The sequence below is a fragment of the Balaenoptera acutorostrata genome, chromosome 7, assembly GCF_949987535.1.
Source record: "Balaenoptera acutorostrata chromosome 7, mBalAcu1.1, whole genome shotgun sequence".
In the NCBI taxonomy this organism is placed as follows: Eukaryota; Metazoa; Chordata; class Mammalia; order Artiodactyla; family Balaenopteridae; genus Balaenoptera; species Balaenoptera acutorostrata.
In genome coordinates this window covers 43,014,186-43,032,654 of record NC_080070.1, presented here as the reverse complement: position 1 = coordinate 43,032,654, position 18,469 = coordinate 43,014,186, and the positions used below count along the sequence as shown (strand labels likewise).

The window sequence follows — 18,469 nt, the reverse complement described above, 5'->3', positions numbered from 1 at the left end:
AATTTACAAATCTGAGATTGATTGACTGGGCCATGGCTTTTATATTTAGTGTCGTGATATAATGATTGATGAAAACAAGCAAAACTTAAATTTTTTCTCAAAAATTGAAAGGTTTTTCAGTTAGCACTAGTGAGGTAAGGGTGCTATTTACAGATAAATATAGTGTTATTTCAGCCACACACTCTTTTCTGAAGTTTTTTCTGTAGTGTTCTCTGAATGCCAATATCAAAATTCAGAGGATTTAAGATGAGAATTAGAATTGGAGGTAGCTATCTTATTTCTCTGTATCTGCCTTCCTGCCTCCTTACCCCATCTTTCTGCCAGTCAGCGTCACTACCACAAAGAAGTATAGTATTATTTGTTAGTAAAAAGGAATACCTCATTAGTCTCTGGACCCCCAATACGCCCAACATTGTATATATATTAAACTATAGTACTCTAAGAGAACCCTAAGAAGGGCTTTCTCTTTATTTTAAAATATTAGTCAATAAAATTTATAATGAAATTAGATCTTTATTCCATTTTCCTCATGTTTTATAAAAGTTAAGGAATACCGCATTTCTGTGCAAAATATTGCTGTTACCTTCATTTATTTTTGTAGAATATTAATTTTTAGTCTACATTGTGTTCTAGATGTGAGGAATAGCTGGTTTTTATTTAAAGTTATTCAAAGATGTAAGGAAAATCACAGCAACTTACTTTTTTAGTCAACAGATATTGGATACCTTCTCAAGTATTGACACTGTATTAGATATAAGAGATACAGATGAATGAGACAAAGGCCTTGCTTTTGAGGATCTTCTAGTGAGAAGATGGGAAAAACAAATACATAAGTAAGCAGTTACTATGTGGCAAATTAAGTGTTGTGATCCCTTAGAAAGATGCCTAGTCTTAGGTTAGAGAAGAATTCCCAGAGGAAATGAGAATAGTAAGCTAGGTCCTAAAGGATGACTAGGAATTAGGCAAGCCAAGTAGAAGGGGGATGGGAATGGAGTGTGTTCCAGGCAAAAGCAGTAGTAGCCTATGACCAGAGATCAAAGTATGGTGCTTTCAAGGAGTTGTGAGAAGTTCAAAAAGGCTGGCACATTGGAAGTAGGAGGTAGCAAAAATGCTAAGGGATGCTAAGAGATGAGGACAGCTGGAGAGGCTATGTTTTCACAGGCCTTGTAGGCCACACTAGCTAAGGAATCTAGCTTTAGTAAGGTTTTTAGTCAAGGAATGACCTGATGATCAGATTTGGATTTTAGAAAAACCATTCTGACTGCAGTGTGCATGGTTTGGAGAGATAGATTCTTGTCATTATCCATACCAAAAGTATACTTTGGTGGCCTGAACCAAAGTAATGGAAATGGAGATAAATATATAAATAACTTTATTTGCTCAGCAGGTCCTGGGGAATCTTTGGAATTGAGGATTAGAGGAAGGAGGAATTCTAGGTTTCAGACTTGAGTAATTGGGTGGACTGTAGTGCTGTTCACTGACATAGAAAGCACAGAAGGGGAGGGAAAACGTGGGGGCTCAGATGAGCTTTTGATTTTGAGGCGCCAAAATGGGATGTCCGAGTAGTATTTCCACTGGGTGGACACAAGCCTGGAACACAGGAGTGAGATCTGAGCTGGGTATAAAGACTCGGGAGTCATTGACCCATAGAGGATAATAGAAGTCATTGTAGTTAATGATAAGCTTACAGAGTGCAGAATGAGAAGAGAAGACCTTCTAGAGAATTCTGAGGAACATACCTATTAAGGAGACTAGCTTACAAAGAGGATCCTGAAAATTACCCTAAGTGAACAGCTTGTGAGGGAGTAATGTCAATGCTGCATAGTGGGCAAATTAAAAAATACTGGTACACACCGCAGTATTTATGAGTTGGCTGCTGCTAATTAATTTGCAGCATGGTAGTATTTGTTGACCTTCTTGAAAGTATAATGGCAAAGTGGAGGCGGCAGTTAGAGTGTAATAGGTAAAAGGGATGAAGAAGAAGATTCTCTTTTGAGCCTCTTCTCTGAGAAATATAGTTGGTAGCAAGAAGTGACGGAGGACTAAATTTTTCATTTAAAAACAAAACAAAGATTTCCCAAGTTTTGAGTAGTAAATGTAGAGACTACTGTAGGAAAGCCTATGAGGAGCCTTTCTGGTTTTTCTAATTCTTCTTTAGGGCCCAAACCCTATGACCAGGGTGTTAAAGGGCAGGAGTCAAACCCTTCTTAGCCACTCCAATGCTTCTTGAAATCCTGTTCTTCCTAACTGTTGCTGGCCCAATACACCTTCAGCGAGTGTTTCTGATGAGTAAGTAAAGTAGTTCCAATGTATGTAATTTAACATTGGGATGTGAAGAATCTATTCTCCCAAACTGATCAATCCAGTCATATTTAATATTGTGTATTTCAGACTTAAACCATTGGATATTGAGTTTATGAAGCGTTTGCATGAAAAAGTGAATATCATTCCACTTATTGCCAAAGCAGACACACTCACACCAGAGGAGTGCCAACAGTTTAAGAAACAGGTAAGTAGAATGAGTTTGAACTCTTGGGTTTCTAATACCATTCATGTAATTTGCAGTTTTTCGTATTTTCAGTATAATGTGTTACAGTGTATTCCTCTTGCTACTTTACTATATGGTTGTTTACACTGTATTAAAAATAACTCTTGAAAATAGTCTTCTGCTTTAGTTTTCTCCTAGGAGCCCATAAGTATTATCATATGCCCTTATCCTTTCAATTTAAATAGGCTATTTTAGATGTTTCCATATAGCTTCCACCAGCACCCCTCCCACACCCTTTAGAATTACTTTCCTAGACTGAATTCCCAGGAATAGGATTTCTTTTTGAAAGGGTATGATTATTTTATCTCCCTCCCCCACCTACCCATTTTGTCATGGTGCTTTCCCAATAAAACAATCAAATTCGTTTTATAACGGGTATATTTGTTCCAATGTCTTGCCAGCATTGTTTGTCATTTTTATTTTTAAAACTTTTTTGGAATAAAGTGGTACCTAATTTGATTTAATTTAATTTTCCAGAAAATCTCAACACTTTAAAGCAGGGGTTTATTTTTCCCTCATTGTTGTGTTTGGTTTATTATATATTACATTTTATGAAATGTAGGGTTAGTTTCTGGAACTATTATACTTTCCTATTCCACTTTCCTATTCCAATTTCCTATTTTTAAATTTTAGGCCAGTTTTATGTCTTTTAAACTGCGGCTATGTTGCATAATAGTTTTAAATAGATCTTAGTTAATTATCTCTTATTGTCCTTATAGTCCCCTTTGTAACAAGGTACTTTGGTTCTTCACCTTTTTCAGTATGAATTTTAGAATAACTTGAAACCTATTACAAAAACAAAAACCTGTGGAAGTTTGCTTCGAAATTGTGTTAAATCTGTATAAATTTTGAGAATGTTTTAGTGTATCATTTTTACTACATATATCTGGTATTTCTACCAGGAGTATATGTTTTTATTTTATGTTTATTCACTCCATTTTTATTTTGTAATGTGCTGTTTCTAAGTTCAACTACTAATCATATAATAACATTTCTCCTCTTCTGTCTTGATTTGTATGTACCTTGATTTGTATTTGTTCTAAGAACTAAGAGATAAAGACGAATAAGCAATGATCTCTACTTCCGGATTGGTCACATTGTAGGGTTGTACAATTTTCTTTTTCTTCATTTATGCTTCTAAAAAACGTTTTTTTTGTTTTTTTTTTTTAATAAATTTATTTGTTTTATTTATTTACTTTTGGCTGTGTTGGGTCTTCGTTGCTGCACACGGGCTTTCTCTAGTTGCGGCAAGCGGGGGCTACTCTTCGTTGCAGTGCACGGGCTTCTCATTGCGGTGGCTTCTCTTGTTGCAGAGCACGGGCTCTAGGGCATGCGGGCTCAGTAGTTGTGGCTCGTGGGCTCTAGAGCGCAGGCTCAGTAGTTGCGGCGCACGGGCTTAGTTGCTCCGCGGCATGTGGAATCTTCCCGAACCAGGGCTCAAACCCGTGTCCTCTGCATTGGCAGGCGGATTCTTAACCACTGCGCCACCAGGGAAGCACTTAGAAACGTTTTTAACCAAGGGTGTTTATCAGAGTCATCTAGAGAACTTTTTCAAAATGAGTTACTGGACCATATCTCTACCAATTTGTTCTGTAAGTTAAGATAGGGCTTTTGTATTCATTATTTTGAAGATGCTCACTCAGGCCATTTTAATATACAACCTCTGACTAAGAACCACTGCTCCTAGAGCTAGCTGCTAGTGTTCCTTTTTTCTTCTAGTCATGTATTTGACATCTCATCATTTATCTTCTTGGGTTTTTTTGTATATAGACATATATAACTCAATTGTAAAAGATATGTGGTCCTATTTTTCTCAGTGGCAGTTTTACTTCTGTCTGCCTTAGTAACTGTGTCACACATTTTGCTTAGGTTCCCTTTACTGCTGCTGGGGACCCCGGCAGTGAGAGTAGTGCTGAACTACCAGTACAGGCAGGGAGCTAGCTATAGGTATATTAGCCATCAGTTTGTTATGAGTTTGAATAGGGTAGGTATTCAACATTATTTGGATGTCTGTATTCTTATTAGAATTTAGAGTGATTTTGGACAAGTTAATTTAATTTGAACTAGGTCATTCTGATGTTATTAATAAGTTGTCTTTCTTTTTTCTGCACTCTCATTGATTATTATTATAAACTCATTAGCTTCTTAATTTCCAGGGCATGTTTTCTCCCTGTATGCTTGCTTGATCTTATATGTGTTGCTCCTTGATTTGTGTGTATGCACATGTACATGCAAGGATATTTTCTGATAAGTGTGCACTTTTTTTTTCCTGGAGCCAATGCTATACTTAATTTTACTTACCTTTGCTAAATTCTACTAAAAATTTTAGGTGAGTTTAAGCTTTGTTGATTCAGATGAATAAAACAGTTGGTAAGAGTTTATCTAGAGGAAGTATCTCAGTCATTATAAATAAATGACCTAAAGCCATTAGAGTAGAAATCAGCTAGAGAAAGCTCTTTCTGGGTTCTTATATCATTTTTAGAACTCTTTTGGTATTATAACCGTATGACTTTAACACTTCTGAAGTAATTGGATTTTGAGAATGGTACCTTTATATATCAACTTTATGTTAAAAAAGGACTAGCATAGTACTTTGGTTTTAGATTACATTTTGCATCATTGAAAAACAGTAAAGGAACTGGAACTGAGGACTCAGGAATTTAAGAAGAGTAATAAGGCTAATGTACTAAAATTATGTGTGATGCTCTTTTGCTGACTCTCTCTTTCATTTTAGATAATGAAAGAAATCCAAGAACATAAAATTAAAATATATGAATTCCCAGAGACAGATGATGAAGAAGAAAATAAGCTTGTTAAAAAGATAAAGGTAGGTTCATTCCCATACATATACTAAAATGTTTTAGGGACTTAAAAATACTATAATAGCTGCTGGAAAGACCAAAAATATCAGTGTTTTTAAACAGTTGACTTACAAAATAAATAGAGAGATTATTCAATATTGAATTCAACTTTATGATTAACTTTGTTGTTTGGCTGTTATGTATCATAAAGCATTATATGGAATAGAGAGATGAATAACGTAATTCTTGTCTTCATGTGGTTTTCAGTTAACTGATTTCATATTTTATAATCTCCCCCCCCCCCCGAAAACAGGTAATGGGAAAGAAAAGGGGGGCGTAATAAGAAGGGAAAGGATTTGTTCTTAAGCACTGTTATGCTTAATCTTTGTTTTAAGAGCCAAAAATATGTTTTCTTTTGTCCTTTCATAAGAATCAACCAAAAATCCATACCGACATAATTTTTTGTATTTTTAAATTATAGTGGTTTCCTAAGTACCCTGGACCTAAAAATGATGTACTGATTAATGGCATTCTCTGCCTCCAGGGCTGTTAGGGTTGGTTTGTGATCAGGTAGGCAAGCTAGCCACAAGCCTCATTTTTTTCCTCTAACTGCTAATATATTTTTTATCCTTTTTAATTTTTCCAATAGGGGGCAGCTTCTTTTTGGAATGATGTTTTAGCAAATAATTTGATCAGCATATGCTTTAGTATTCTTAAGTTTTCAGTGAAAATATTTTATTTATTGTTTACATTGGTGGCAATGCCATATAATGGCATCTTACTAAATAGTAATTGAATGGCCTATAAAAATGAATGCAGAAACTGTCGGGGTAATAATTTTTTTTGCTAATCTGTTGAGTAATGTAACATCTTTATTCTTGAATTTGTGAGGACTACAGAGATATATTTGAACAAGAGTACTTTGTTTTATAGGACCGTTTACCTCTTGCTGTGGTAGGTAGTAATACTATCATTGAAGTTAATGGCAAAAGGGTCAGAGGAAGGCAGTATCCTTGGGGTGTTGCTGAAGGTAAGGTTTTCTTCAGTGAATGGCTTTCTATAAGATCTCACAAATGTGATTAAAAATATTTGTATTTATAGTAAGTAGTATGATATGCATACTGCATTGATATAGTCTAGATTTTCAAAGATAGTTCTGAATTCAATTTCATTGAGTCTCATTTCCTCAAGTTTCTCAGACCTTGTGTCCTACTAAGTCAGGCAAGTATGTGTTAAATCTTAAAGGTGTAGTACTTTAGAAGCCACTTGTCAGTACCCACCCTCCCACCTCTGCCTCACCATTAAGTCTATTCCTGTTTTTTTGTTTGAAAACTCTTATAATGCAGGAGTTCTTTACGTGGGGACCAAAGATTGCTTCCAAGGGATCTAATAAACCTTCTGAAATTGAGAACAATTTTGGAGAAAAGGCCTGTCACTTTTTATCTGAGCCCATGCCTGGGACCCTCAAGCATGAGAACAACTGTCAGAAACTCAATTAAAACATTCACAGTTTCTTTTCCTCAGGACAGAAGTCACCTTTTTTGGCATCACATCTTTAGAGCAAAAAAATTTCATTATTAAGAGATCCTCTACTAAATTTTAAGGAGTGTTAAACAACAATAAAATCTTAGTTATAGCATCAATTCTCAACAAACCTTCTTGGCAATAGACATGTTTCCCCAAATTTGTGTTTATTATACTGGTTTTACTAATATTTAATCTTCTGTGTTATAGTAATTTGGAATCAAGATTTGAGTCATGATTGTTCTATTTGTTGGTATTACTTTGAAAAATTCTGTAATTTTTAGAATATTTTCCAAGTTACTGCTGTTATCAGTGACTTTCCCGACCAGTGATACTCTGCTCATTCCCAGCTCTGTCATTGCCATGTAACCTTCAGTTGCTGAGCTGAGGCTTTAGAACTAGTACAGCCCTTAGAAATACGCACAGAAGAAATTGCTTTGTATCTTTAGTTTTAGGTACCTCCCCCACCAAAGAGTGTTCTTTTAGTGATACGTTTTTAAAAAATAAAGAACCTTAATGTTCTTGGCTCAAGTTTTCATTTTGGTTACCTTAGGGAGGTTTTTCTAAAGTGATCCCCTGCTCACCCCAAACACTGAACTTTTTAAATGCATTTTATTATGGAATAAATATATTTTCAGCCAATAAAGAGAAATACATGATGTCCTCTTTCAAAATGTCAAAATTGTTTGCTTTTGGAGAGCTCATTTGTTAGGTTTATATTTTATCATTGAGGATTAAACTACAATAAAGTAATATAGTACAGTCGTCTGATGTGCCCTTAAATTAAGTACTATGTTACAGTGTTAAATCTTAATGAAAAATTGATCTAAGCTATTTTGCATATTCTCTCGTTGTTAACACCCAGTTTCCTTTGAAAAGACTGGGTTTAGTGGAAATAATGTATGTGATCTATTTTTTTTTTTATAGTTGAAAATGGTGAACATTGTGATTTTACAATTCTAAGAAATATGTTGATAAGGTAAGTGTGAGTAATGATGAAAATAACATAAATTTTTTCTTTCCCTAAATAAAATTAGAGTTAGACAGATTTAACTTTTTGTCTTCTATAAATTTAGCTAATTTAAAGTGGTATCTTAATTCTCGCACTGAAGTAAGTACTGCAGTAAGCACTGCATGGAGACAGCTTGGGTTATTTTGCCAAGGTTTTGAAGTCAAGAGCAAAAATACAAAATAGGCTGTGTGGCTAGGAATATATAGGAAAATGGGTCTCTTGATCATTATACTTTGTGTTAAGGTTTAATACTGAAAGAGCTATGGAAAGTGGAAAGGAACAGGCTTTTGCTCTTCTTTAATGTGAAAACTGTGGAAGGGAAGGCTAAGTTTTGGGTCAAAAACTTGACTTTGAATATTTAAAAATACATAGCTTGGTAGCTGGTGAGTGGAGCGTTTTTGTTACTGGAACACTGTGAACAAAACTGATCTTCCTCCCAGGAGGGAAAACATTACTCCTAAATTGTAACTTGTGCACCTGATGAAAGAGAAGGAAAGCATGTGAGAACAGGACATTGAGGTTTTTCTGATTAGAGGACCAGGACCTGAATTAGAAAATCAATAGCAGAGAGGAAATCCTGAAGAAAAAGTTGAAAAGAACCAGAGACATAAGTGCGAAAGGAACAGAAAGGGGATCAAAATGAACCTCAGTGTTTTCATGCTGAGATAAATCCCTTTCTCATGCCATTTCATACCCTTTTGCTACTTCTCTCCTCTCTCATCTTGCTTGCTTCTCCAGACCCTCACTATGTACTATTCTCTTCAACCTCCAGTTTTGGATGGCCATCTTAAATTAAGTTGGTGTCTATTCATTTTCATACTATCCACTTTCCCAAAACACAGGAATCTCTTTAGCTATGTTGAAGTAGTAACATGCATATTGATGATAATTGGAAATCATGGAACAAGAATAAGATCATTCTTAAAAATGGGGGAAAATATGAGTCAAACTGCTACCTCAAGAAATATACAAGCGGTGAAAGTGAATTTTGAAATCAAAGAGATTGCCATGTAATTGGTTTTTCTCAAAAGAGCTCATGACAAGGTGTTTTGGTAGAAAGTGGATGACGGAGTTAATTCAGCCATTGGGGTTGCCATGCCTCACACAGTGGGAGAAGAGCAAATGCATATGAAAGGGTGGTCATCTCTTGGTTTTGAGAATACAACACTTCAGGTTCTGTTACGAACTCTTTCCTTTCACTTCCATTTTTAAGATGTGACTTCAGAAGAACTAATAATCTCTTATGACATTGTATATGTAAGGAATGTTTCATAAGTATTAATTGCCAGTACATTCCCTCTGATTTTATTCTTTTCCTCAATTTTAAATCTATGCTTCTTGCCTAGTGCCTGACACAATGATATTCTATAACTTTGTCTTATGTGTTTTTTAAATATGCAATCAATAATTGCCTATATACCTAAAATACTATAGAAAGGAAGGCTAGTTACTGAGTCAGAAGCTAGACTTTGAACATTTGAAGGTACACAGTGACATCTGGTGAGTGGGACTCACTAGTATGGAAGCATTATAAGCAGGAAGGACCATTCCTGCAGGAAGATTTAGTACAGGCAGGCAACAGGACAATCATACATGTATGAATATATAAAAAATTCTAAAATTATGTAATATATAAGTAGATGTGTGCTGTGATGAGGTTGCTTACATGTATTAAAGAAACTCAGAGTAAGTGGTAAGTGGCATGTTATCATGGAGTGGGTCAGATAGGAAGAGATTCATGGAAATAGATGCCTTAAGATGGATTAGGATAAATACAGTCCTTAAATGTTTATTTGTGGGATTGGGAGTGGTCCTACTTAACATTTTTAACAAGTAGGATGAAGATATTGGCTTCAGCTCCTTGAGGTAGATGATTAGGCAATTTTGCTTAATAAAAAATTCATTTATTTGTTAAATTTGATTTAGCACACTTGTTTTTCTTTCCTAAGGCATAAATGTTCACTTAAGCTAGATGTTCATTTGGCTTCTTAACACAATTTTTCATTTATAGTCTTTGAGACGTGTAAAACATCCTTGATAAGTATGCTTTGAAAATGGTAAGCTTAGGAATATTTTACTTTATTGCTTTTCCTTTTAAGTTCGGAGGAGAGATGAGAAAGATGTATGTATTATGTAGCTCATGTCTTTATGATAAAGGCACCTAGTGGATGTTTAATAAATACATGAAGGAAATATCAATGCCAGTGTTCCATATGTCTGTTAAGTTCCAAGTAATTGAAATCCTGCAGGTTAAATTTAGGAGTAGTGGTTGCTTCTAAGAAAGATTCAAGTTCAAAGCTGTGTCACTTTGCTAATTAAGAGAACTAGCTGTTACAGGCAAACCAAGGAGACAATGGAAAGAGGAAAACTTGATAAAAATAGTTTCAGGGTGTGGCAGTGGACAGTGCAGAAATCAAATAGAGAAGGAAAACAAAAGGAGAGAAGAGAGTGCTTTGTTATCAGCAATAGGAAGTGGAAAAGATTAATAAATTCTGGAAACTGTGGAGAAAACTATATTACTAATTAATTATTTTCAGAGTGGAGGAACGGGTTGATTTTTAAAAGGATAAAGTAAAATATTTAAGTAAGTGCAAATAGAGACTTTTATATCCTGAAAAATACCAGAAGCAGGTAATCATAAAGAAAGTTATTTTAGTGAAAGGGAAAAATATTTCACTATCTAAAATGTTGATGACATTAACAAAAATAGTTTAACAACTAGTTAATAAGTCCACCTTATTTTTATTTTATACATCTTGTATTTCAGCTACTAAAGTACTTTACCTCAGGTCCTTTAGTTATTTTTCAGTGATTCATTGATGAGATAATATATAATATTTAAAAATTACAAGAAGATTGTTTCATATTGGCACAGTTATTATTCTCTGCTTAGAGAAACTGGTAACAGTAATTCTAGAAAGTCAACAGTGTTTATCATAACTCAGCTTCAAATCAGTTCTTTTTAAAGGGCCCATTATGTGCCATCTGTGGCAAGAGCACAAAAGGTGATGGCATGTTTTTTGTAAAAGGGGGTGTTTACAATATAGTTGAAAACGTTATGTGGTGTCACCTATAACATATACTGGTACCAAAAAAATGACTGACAGCCAAGGAGAAAGTTGTTCTGGGTTAGAGTGGTTTGACTTCGAGACTGCAAAGAGAGCTCCCAAAGCAGTAGAATTCTGAAGTTTGAGAGTCAGTGACAAATTAACATGAGCTATTCAGTCCCAGTCATTGGATACGCTAGGAGTAAGGAACTGTCTGACTTGACTGAAGTACAGAAGGATAGAGCTTTAGGTGTAACTCTAGTGGCCATAGAGAGGATATATTCATCAAGGGAGAGAGTATAAAGGGAGATGAGGCTTGTGGAAAACCCAGTCTTAGAAATAGGAGGAGTTAAACTATCAGAAAACTGCATGGAAATGTCCAATACTAGGTGAATCAGAGTAATGAACATCACATTCTGTTTACAAAAGGGAAAGTAGTAGTAACTGTTTCCTGGATATCAGGAAGAATATACAGAGTAACACCTTTATGTTTGTCTCCCATAAGGGGATTTTGGTAAAGTGGTGGAGATGAAAGATGGGGGATTGCAGGTGCAGGAATGGATGATGAGAAAAAGGAAGATCAAATGATACAGAGTACTCCCACACCACGTATATCCAAAAACACTGCTGCATTGGTAAAGGATACTGTAGAGCAGCTCAGGGAATCTTTTAGCATCTTGAAACATTAAGGAATGATGAAATGTCTCATGTATTGTATAGTTGTCTCCTATGGATTGACTTTATGTATGAGAAGACATTCATTTAACCAAAATACCGCATTTACTGGACAATTTGAATAAACAGAAATTTGCTCAAAATTAAAATTCTCCCGTTTGCATCCAACTTGATATGTGATCTAAAGTGTCCCTATGTATTACCTGAATAAAGACTCAAATATTAATAATATTGCTAAAAGGAAAGCAATTTCTTTTGATTTGTGAACTTTAGTAGGAGCTAATCTACTTTTCCTTCTCTAGTAAAATAAGATATATACTAAAAAGGTAAATACTCTTCTCTAGAAATGTCATTCTTTAGTAACTGCTTTGAGAAGATTTATGCTCCTAAACTTTCATTTGGAACCTAATTTTCCATTGGTGTCAAGTTAGCTCATTGTGTCTTACTCTGCCTTACATGTGAATGAAGACAGATGAATGCCATCTTCCTTAAGAATAGTCTTTTGCTCATTTTAAGTCTGAAATTTTTGTTCTGCTAAAATTTTGAATTTACACCAAAGCTTTCTTAATAGAAACAAACTCTTGATGTTCATTTATTTATGACAGAACACACATGCAGGACTTGAAAGATGTCACTAATAATGTACACTATGAGAACTACCGGAGCAGAAAACTGGCAGCTGTGACTTATAATGGAGTTGATAATAACAAGAATAAAGGGCAGCTTACTAAGTAAGTATACATTGTTTCCTCCAGAAAAGGTATTATTTATGTAGTAAATAATCGTATTGTTTCATCACATTCCTCTTGGCTACTCAATAGAAAATTGGGATAATGTTCTTTAGGTACAAGAGCCAAATTTATATTGTCAAGCTTTGTTGGAGGAAGTGTAGTTTTATAACCTTGTTCCTTAAGTGAAAGAGCCATGCATTTTCTTCTGGTCTTTGCCATCATCTTAATAATCTACGTAACACATTTAATAGATCCCCAATTAGAAATCAAATAGCTCCTTCAGCATTTTTTTTTTTTAGGGAAGAGAACAGTTTCTACCAAGTAACCCTTAAACCCATTTTACTCTTAAGATAAACATCCCATAGTCTCTTTAAGGAGACTAAACATAGAGCTTCTACCTTTTATTATGTCTTTTTAAAATAAACCATTTTGGAAGCAGAGTATTTACTAGAAGATTACATAGAAATAAGGGACAGGACCAAACAAAAGGAACATTTAATTATTGTAGTCTTGGTTACCTTTTCTATTCCTATTGTGTATTTCCAGGGAGTAAATTAGCTGGAGTTTGGATTTCTTCTGTTGGTTGTTAGAGTGGTGTGAGTGACTCCTGAGTGTATAGCTTCACCCACCCGAGCTAGTATCTTCAAGATGTGGTTTTATGATGGTGTAGGGAAAAGAGATGTGTGAGGAGGCTGGTGAGTTAGCTGGTATAGACTTGGTAACCATGTCTGTGCCCTGTTTTTCCTTTATTTGGGGTTGTTGAAGACTGTAGGTATTACAAAAACCATTTTAACAATGTATGCACATTTTTAGCCAGGTGTTATGTATTGATACTATTAGAGGATAATCCTGAAGGATCTTCTGCATAATAAATAATAAGGGAAGCAAGTTCTCAAAGTAGCAATACTGTGTTATAGTGGTCAGCATTCCTTACAATGGAAGAGAAAAATGTGCCTTTTTGCTTTTTTAGTTATGTCTCCACAGTGGCCCTAAATTCCATAAGAAAGTGCACAAAGCATTAATAATCATTGACAGAGTCACAAGCAGTTCTCTTTTAAAACTGATCTTGGACCTAACTCTGTGTTTATTTTCTTCATGATGTTTGGGTTATAGCCCCTAATCTCTTTCTTAATTTTTAATTTCTTCTTACACTATCATTAGCGTGCTTATTTGAGGAACTTTATTGATCAGTTTCTAGATTTTCTGGCTTTAGAGATCTCCCGAGAGCAATTGCTTTTTTTTTTTTTTAAATTTATTTATTTATTTTTGGCTGCGTTGGGTCTTCGTTGCTGCACTCTGACTTTCTCTAGTTGCAGAGAGTGGGGGCTGCTCTTCGTTGCAGTGGGTGGGCTTCTCATTGTGGAGCATGGGCTCTCTAGTGCAGGCTCAGTAGTTGTGGCGCGCGGGCTCTAGAGCGCAGGCTCAGTAGTTGTGGTGCACGGGCTTAGTTGCTGCACGGCATGTGAGATCTTCCCGGACCAGGGCTTGAACCTGAGTCCCCTGCGTTGGCAGGCGGATTCTTAACCACTGTGCCACCAGGGAAGTCCCAGAGTAATTGGTAAAAAGGTAAATTTCTAGACTCAGTCATTAGCAAGAGATTCTGATTCAGTACATGTGGGATGGGCCTGAGAGTTTGTATTTTTAATGAGCACCCTAGATGATTTTTTGTTTTTTGGGGTTTTTTTTTTGGCCATGCCGCACAGCACATGGGATCTTAGTTCCTCAGCCAGGGATTGAACCCATGCCCCCTGCAGTGGAAGTGTGGAGTCCTAACCACTGGACCGCCAGGGAATCCACGCCCCCCCGTCCTTTTTTTTTTTTTAACCCTTGATGGTTTCGATATAGGTGATGAGTAACGCATGCTTTGCAAAACACTGACTTCTAGGAATTTACTACTGCTATTTTAAAAATTGATTTTTTAAATATTTAAAATACAAGATTCTACTTGAGGTAAGGTTCAGTGCATGAAAAAAGGCAACGTTTTTAATCTATTTCTTTTTAGCAGAATTTGTATCAAACAACTATTATTTAGCACAGAAATATAAAGATCCATCATAGTGAATACTGTTCATAAAATTGAATCCATTTTAAATGCATTTCACTAGTTTATGGACTTTTTAACTGTTTAAAAGAAAAACATACACAGTTAAAGCCACTGGTAATTTTATAATATGTTAGAGCAAAATGTACTGTCAGTACATATCTTTCATTAAATGCATACATTAAGTGTATACACTTAATGTTTGATTTTTTTCTTTTAAACATTTGTTAATGTGCTAGAAATAAGGAATTTTTTTTTCCATAGTTTGAATTTAAGGCTTTTAAAATAGTGCTATTGGGATATTTTTTACTGTTGGATGCAGGTAAGGTAATTCAGAGAAAAATAGTGAACCTTATAGTGTTGTTAAAAATTCTTCTGCATATACAGAATTCTAGTGTGGATTACTTGAGTTAAACTATAACCCAGGTGAAAACATGAAAAGTAGGATTCTATTGGAAATGTATTTCTTAATGAGATGAATCATGTCTAAACTTTGCCTATGAAAATAATAAAAAAGTTTGTACTGCTAAAAAGCAGATTGCCCCAGGAGTTAGTATATTATTTAATTTTACTTTAAGTAATAGAAAAATAAATATTTTTGAAGATTGAACCAACTGGGGAATGGTTGTAATTAGAACAGGTATTGATATATGATTTGTTAAATTAGGTTTTTACTACTTTATTGAATGATACATACTGAATCTGAAAGAAGTCACTTGGAATTTTTATCCTTTGATTGTATCTAATATTGTCTTGAAAATGTTAGCTGTTCATTCCAGTTGAATTTTGGGGGGAAAAAAAAATCGGTACCAGCAATTTATGGTGCTTTAGCCAATGTAAGGTGCCTTTCTTTATAGCTATGGACCCATCCTCAGATAACTGAAAAGAATGGCTAATATTTAAATACGTAAAGTAAGCAAATGTGAGTCTGGGCTTCTTATTGATGTTCTATTTGTATTGCTCCCATGGGACTTTTTTCTCCCTAGCAATGCATCCTTTGATAATGGTGGCACGGAGAGATTGAGGTTTCAGGGAGCTCAGAGTGGAAAAGGTAGAGTCATTAAACAGAAATTGCCAGTTCTCCAGCCACCTCCCTTTGCTATATATCTTAATTCAGAGCATCCTGACAGGGACCCAAATACCACGTTTCTAACACCTAACACCACACCATGCCCTTAATAGAAACATGTTTAATACTTGGAGATACACTCTTACAGGTTTATGTTATAGTGTTTGATTAATCATTGAAAGAGACTTCTCTCTTGTCACCTGGAGGTTTTCATACCTTCAGGTACAGTGTACCTTAGTAAGGGTCAGGTAAGAAGGAGTAGGTCTTTCTTTTGTAATGTGAGAAACAGACTGTCTGTTAACTTGGAAATTTTCAGGTAGATCACTTTAGGCAAAACTTTGTATGGAAGTTGAGGATCTGGAAATTGATTCTCTTAAAACTGCACAGACTTGGGCTTCCCTGGTGGCGCAGTGGTTGAGAGTCTGCCTGCCAATGCAGGGGACACGGGTTCGAGCCCCGGTCTGGGAAGATCCCACATGCCGCGGAGCAACTAGGCCCGTGAGCCACAGTTACTGAGCCTGCGCGTCTGGAGCCTGTGCTCCGCAACAAGTGAAGCCGCGGTGGTGAGAGGCCTGCGCACCGCAATGAAGAGTAGCCCCCACTTGCCACAACTAGAGAAAGCCCTCACACAGAAACGAGGACCCAACACAGCCATAAATAAATAAATACAATAAATTAAAAAAAAAAAACTGCACAGACTCAAGTAACTCTCTTCATATAAATAGAGATCTCAGTTTGAAGACCACTGAACTTTGATCCTTTAAAAAAAAAAAAGTGGTCATTTTATCACTTTCTTTATTACTTCGTATGGTCTCTAAACAGCATCTGCAGGGAATTTGAGAAAGAAATAAACTTGAGAATAAGGTCATTTATTCACCTGATTGCTGATGGACCTGTGTTTCCTTTTTTTTTTTTAAATTTATTTATTATTTTTGGCTGCGTTGGGTCTTCATTGCTGGGCACAGGCCTTCTCTAGTTGCGGCGAGTGGGGGCTACTCTTCGTTGCGGTATGTGTGGACTTCTCATTGCGGTGGCTTCTCTTGTTGCGGAGCACGGGCTGTAGGCACGCGGGCTTCAGTAGTTGTGGCATGTGGGCTCAGTAGTTGTGGCACACGGGCTTAGTTGCTCCATGGCATGTGGCATCTTCCTGGACCAGGGCTCGAACCCTTGTCCCCTGCATTGGCAGGCAGATTCTTCTTTTTTTTTTTTTTTTAACGGTAGGTTTCTGCTTTTAAGATTTATTTATTTTTTTTATTGATTGATTGGTTGCTATGTTGGGTCTTTGTTTCTGTGCTAGGGCTTTCTCTAGTTGCGGCAAGCGGGGGCCACTCTTCATCGCGGTGCGCGGGCCTCTCACTATCGTGGCCTCTCTTGTTGCGAAGCACAGGCTCCAGACGCGCAGGCTCAGTAGTTGTGGCTCACGGGCCTAGTTGCTCCGCGGCATGTGGGATCTTCCCAGACCAGGGCTCGAACCCATGTCCCCTGCATTGGCAGGCAGATTCTCAACCACTGCGCCATCAGGGAAGCCCGGCAGGCAGATTCTTAACCTCTGTGCCACCAGGGAAGCCCAGACCTGTGTTTTTTAATTGTTCTTATACAATATATAGACATATACATACATATACAGATATACATCTATTTGATATTTATAGTTACATTAACCTTTGTCTGGCAGTGTATGCTCCATAGAGTGCTAATTACACTTGGTTTTAGTATATAAGTTAATTTTTTTTAATGTTAAGCATAAAGTAGATTAATTTATCTTATATTTAATTTTCGGAGCCAGTTTTGGATGGACTGTAGAGTGTACTGAACCATGGGTTAAAAATAAAAATATTTGGTATTTGGTTTATATGTTTGAAAATGTGCCTTTCTGTTATGTTAGTGGTCCTCGACATCACATTGTATACCTTAAACTGAGACAATATTATATGTCAATTATATCTCAGTAAAGCTGGGGACAAAACCCAAGATTTAGATTATATGGTTAAAATCTGAAACATAGCTGAGCTTGTCTCATCAAATACTGATTTGTCTCAAGGCTGGAGTCTGGAAAAGTGAGCTCTATTCTTAGCAGCTGTTCAGGTATTACTTGTGTCTGGCAAAGAAAATATCAAGTCATCTGTTTTCCTCAGGGAGAGTATATCTTGCCCACCCCTGTCCGGAGGGTGGAGGATGGTTAGAAGTAACAGAAAGGGAGGTCAGGTTCCAAATTAAAAGAGATTCAACAAAATTGTAAAGGAAAGTGGAGAATTAACCATGTCAAGACTGCAGATCTCTTAAAGTAATCCCCAATAAGGGGAGGGGTATCCTTTTTTGTTCAACATGCTTTTTTAAAGTTCTACTTGCTTCTTCCTTCGTGGTCTTCCTTACATCTTTTACAGGCATACCTTGTTTTATTGCACTTTGCTGTATTACACTTCGCAGATAATGTGTTTTTTACAAATTGAAGGTTTGTGGCATACTGCATCAAGCAAATCTGTCTTTGCCATTTTCCCACCGGCATTTGCTTTCTTCATGTCTCTGTGTTACATTGGTAATTCTCGCAATGTTTTAAACCAGGGTTCACCAACCCCCGGGCCGTGGACTGGTATTGGTCCATGGCCTGTTAGGAACTAGGCCGCACAGCAGGAGGTGAGCAGCGGGCAAGCGAAGCTTCATCTGCTGCTCCCCATCGCTCCCCATTGCTCGCATTACCACCTGAACAACCCCCCCAACCACCACCAAGTCTGTGGAAAAACTGTCTTCCACAAAACCGGTCCCTGGTGCCGAAAAGGTTGGGGACTGCTGTTTTAAACTTTATTATTATTATATTTGTTATGTTGATCTGTAATCAGTGATCTTTGATGTTCCTACTATGACTCACTTAAGGCTAGATGACGGTTAGCATTCTTCAGCAATAACATATTTTTAAATTAAGGTCTATACATTGTTTTCTAAGACATAATGCTGCTGCACATCTAATAGACTACAGTGTAGTGTAAACATAACTTCTATATGCCCTGAGAAGCCAAAAAACTT

The 18,469-nt window shown here is 36.3% G+C and overlaps 1 protein-coding gene across 6 annotated transcripts in view; it reads left to right on the top strand.

Annotated features, from left to right (window-relative positions):
• SEPTIN7 (septin 7) overlaps positions 1–18,469 on the top strand; it is a 114,659-nt gene that overhangs the window by 76,907 nt on the left and 19,283 nt on the right. For 5 of the 6 annotated variants that reach the window (XM_057549835.1, XM_057549838.1, XM_057549834.1 and 2 more), the window contains 5 exons: positions 2,392–2,509; positions 5,283–5,375; positions 6,283–6,379; positions 7,801–7,852; positions 12,213–12,338. In XM_057549835.1, coding sequence (XP_057405818.1) covers positions 2,392–2,509; positions 5,283–5,375; positions 6,283–6,379; positions 7,801–7,852; positions 12,213–12,338 — 486 coding nt within the window. The remainder of the gene's footprint in view (positions 1–2,391; positions 2,510–5,282; positions 5,376–6,282; positions 6,380–7,800; positions 7,853–12,212; positions 12,339–18,469) is intronic. The other variant, XM_057549840.1, reaches the window with a different exon arrangement.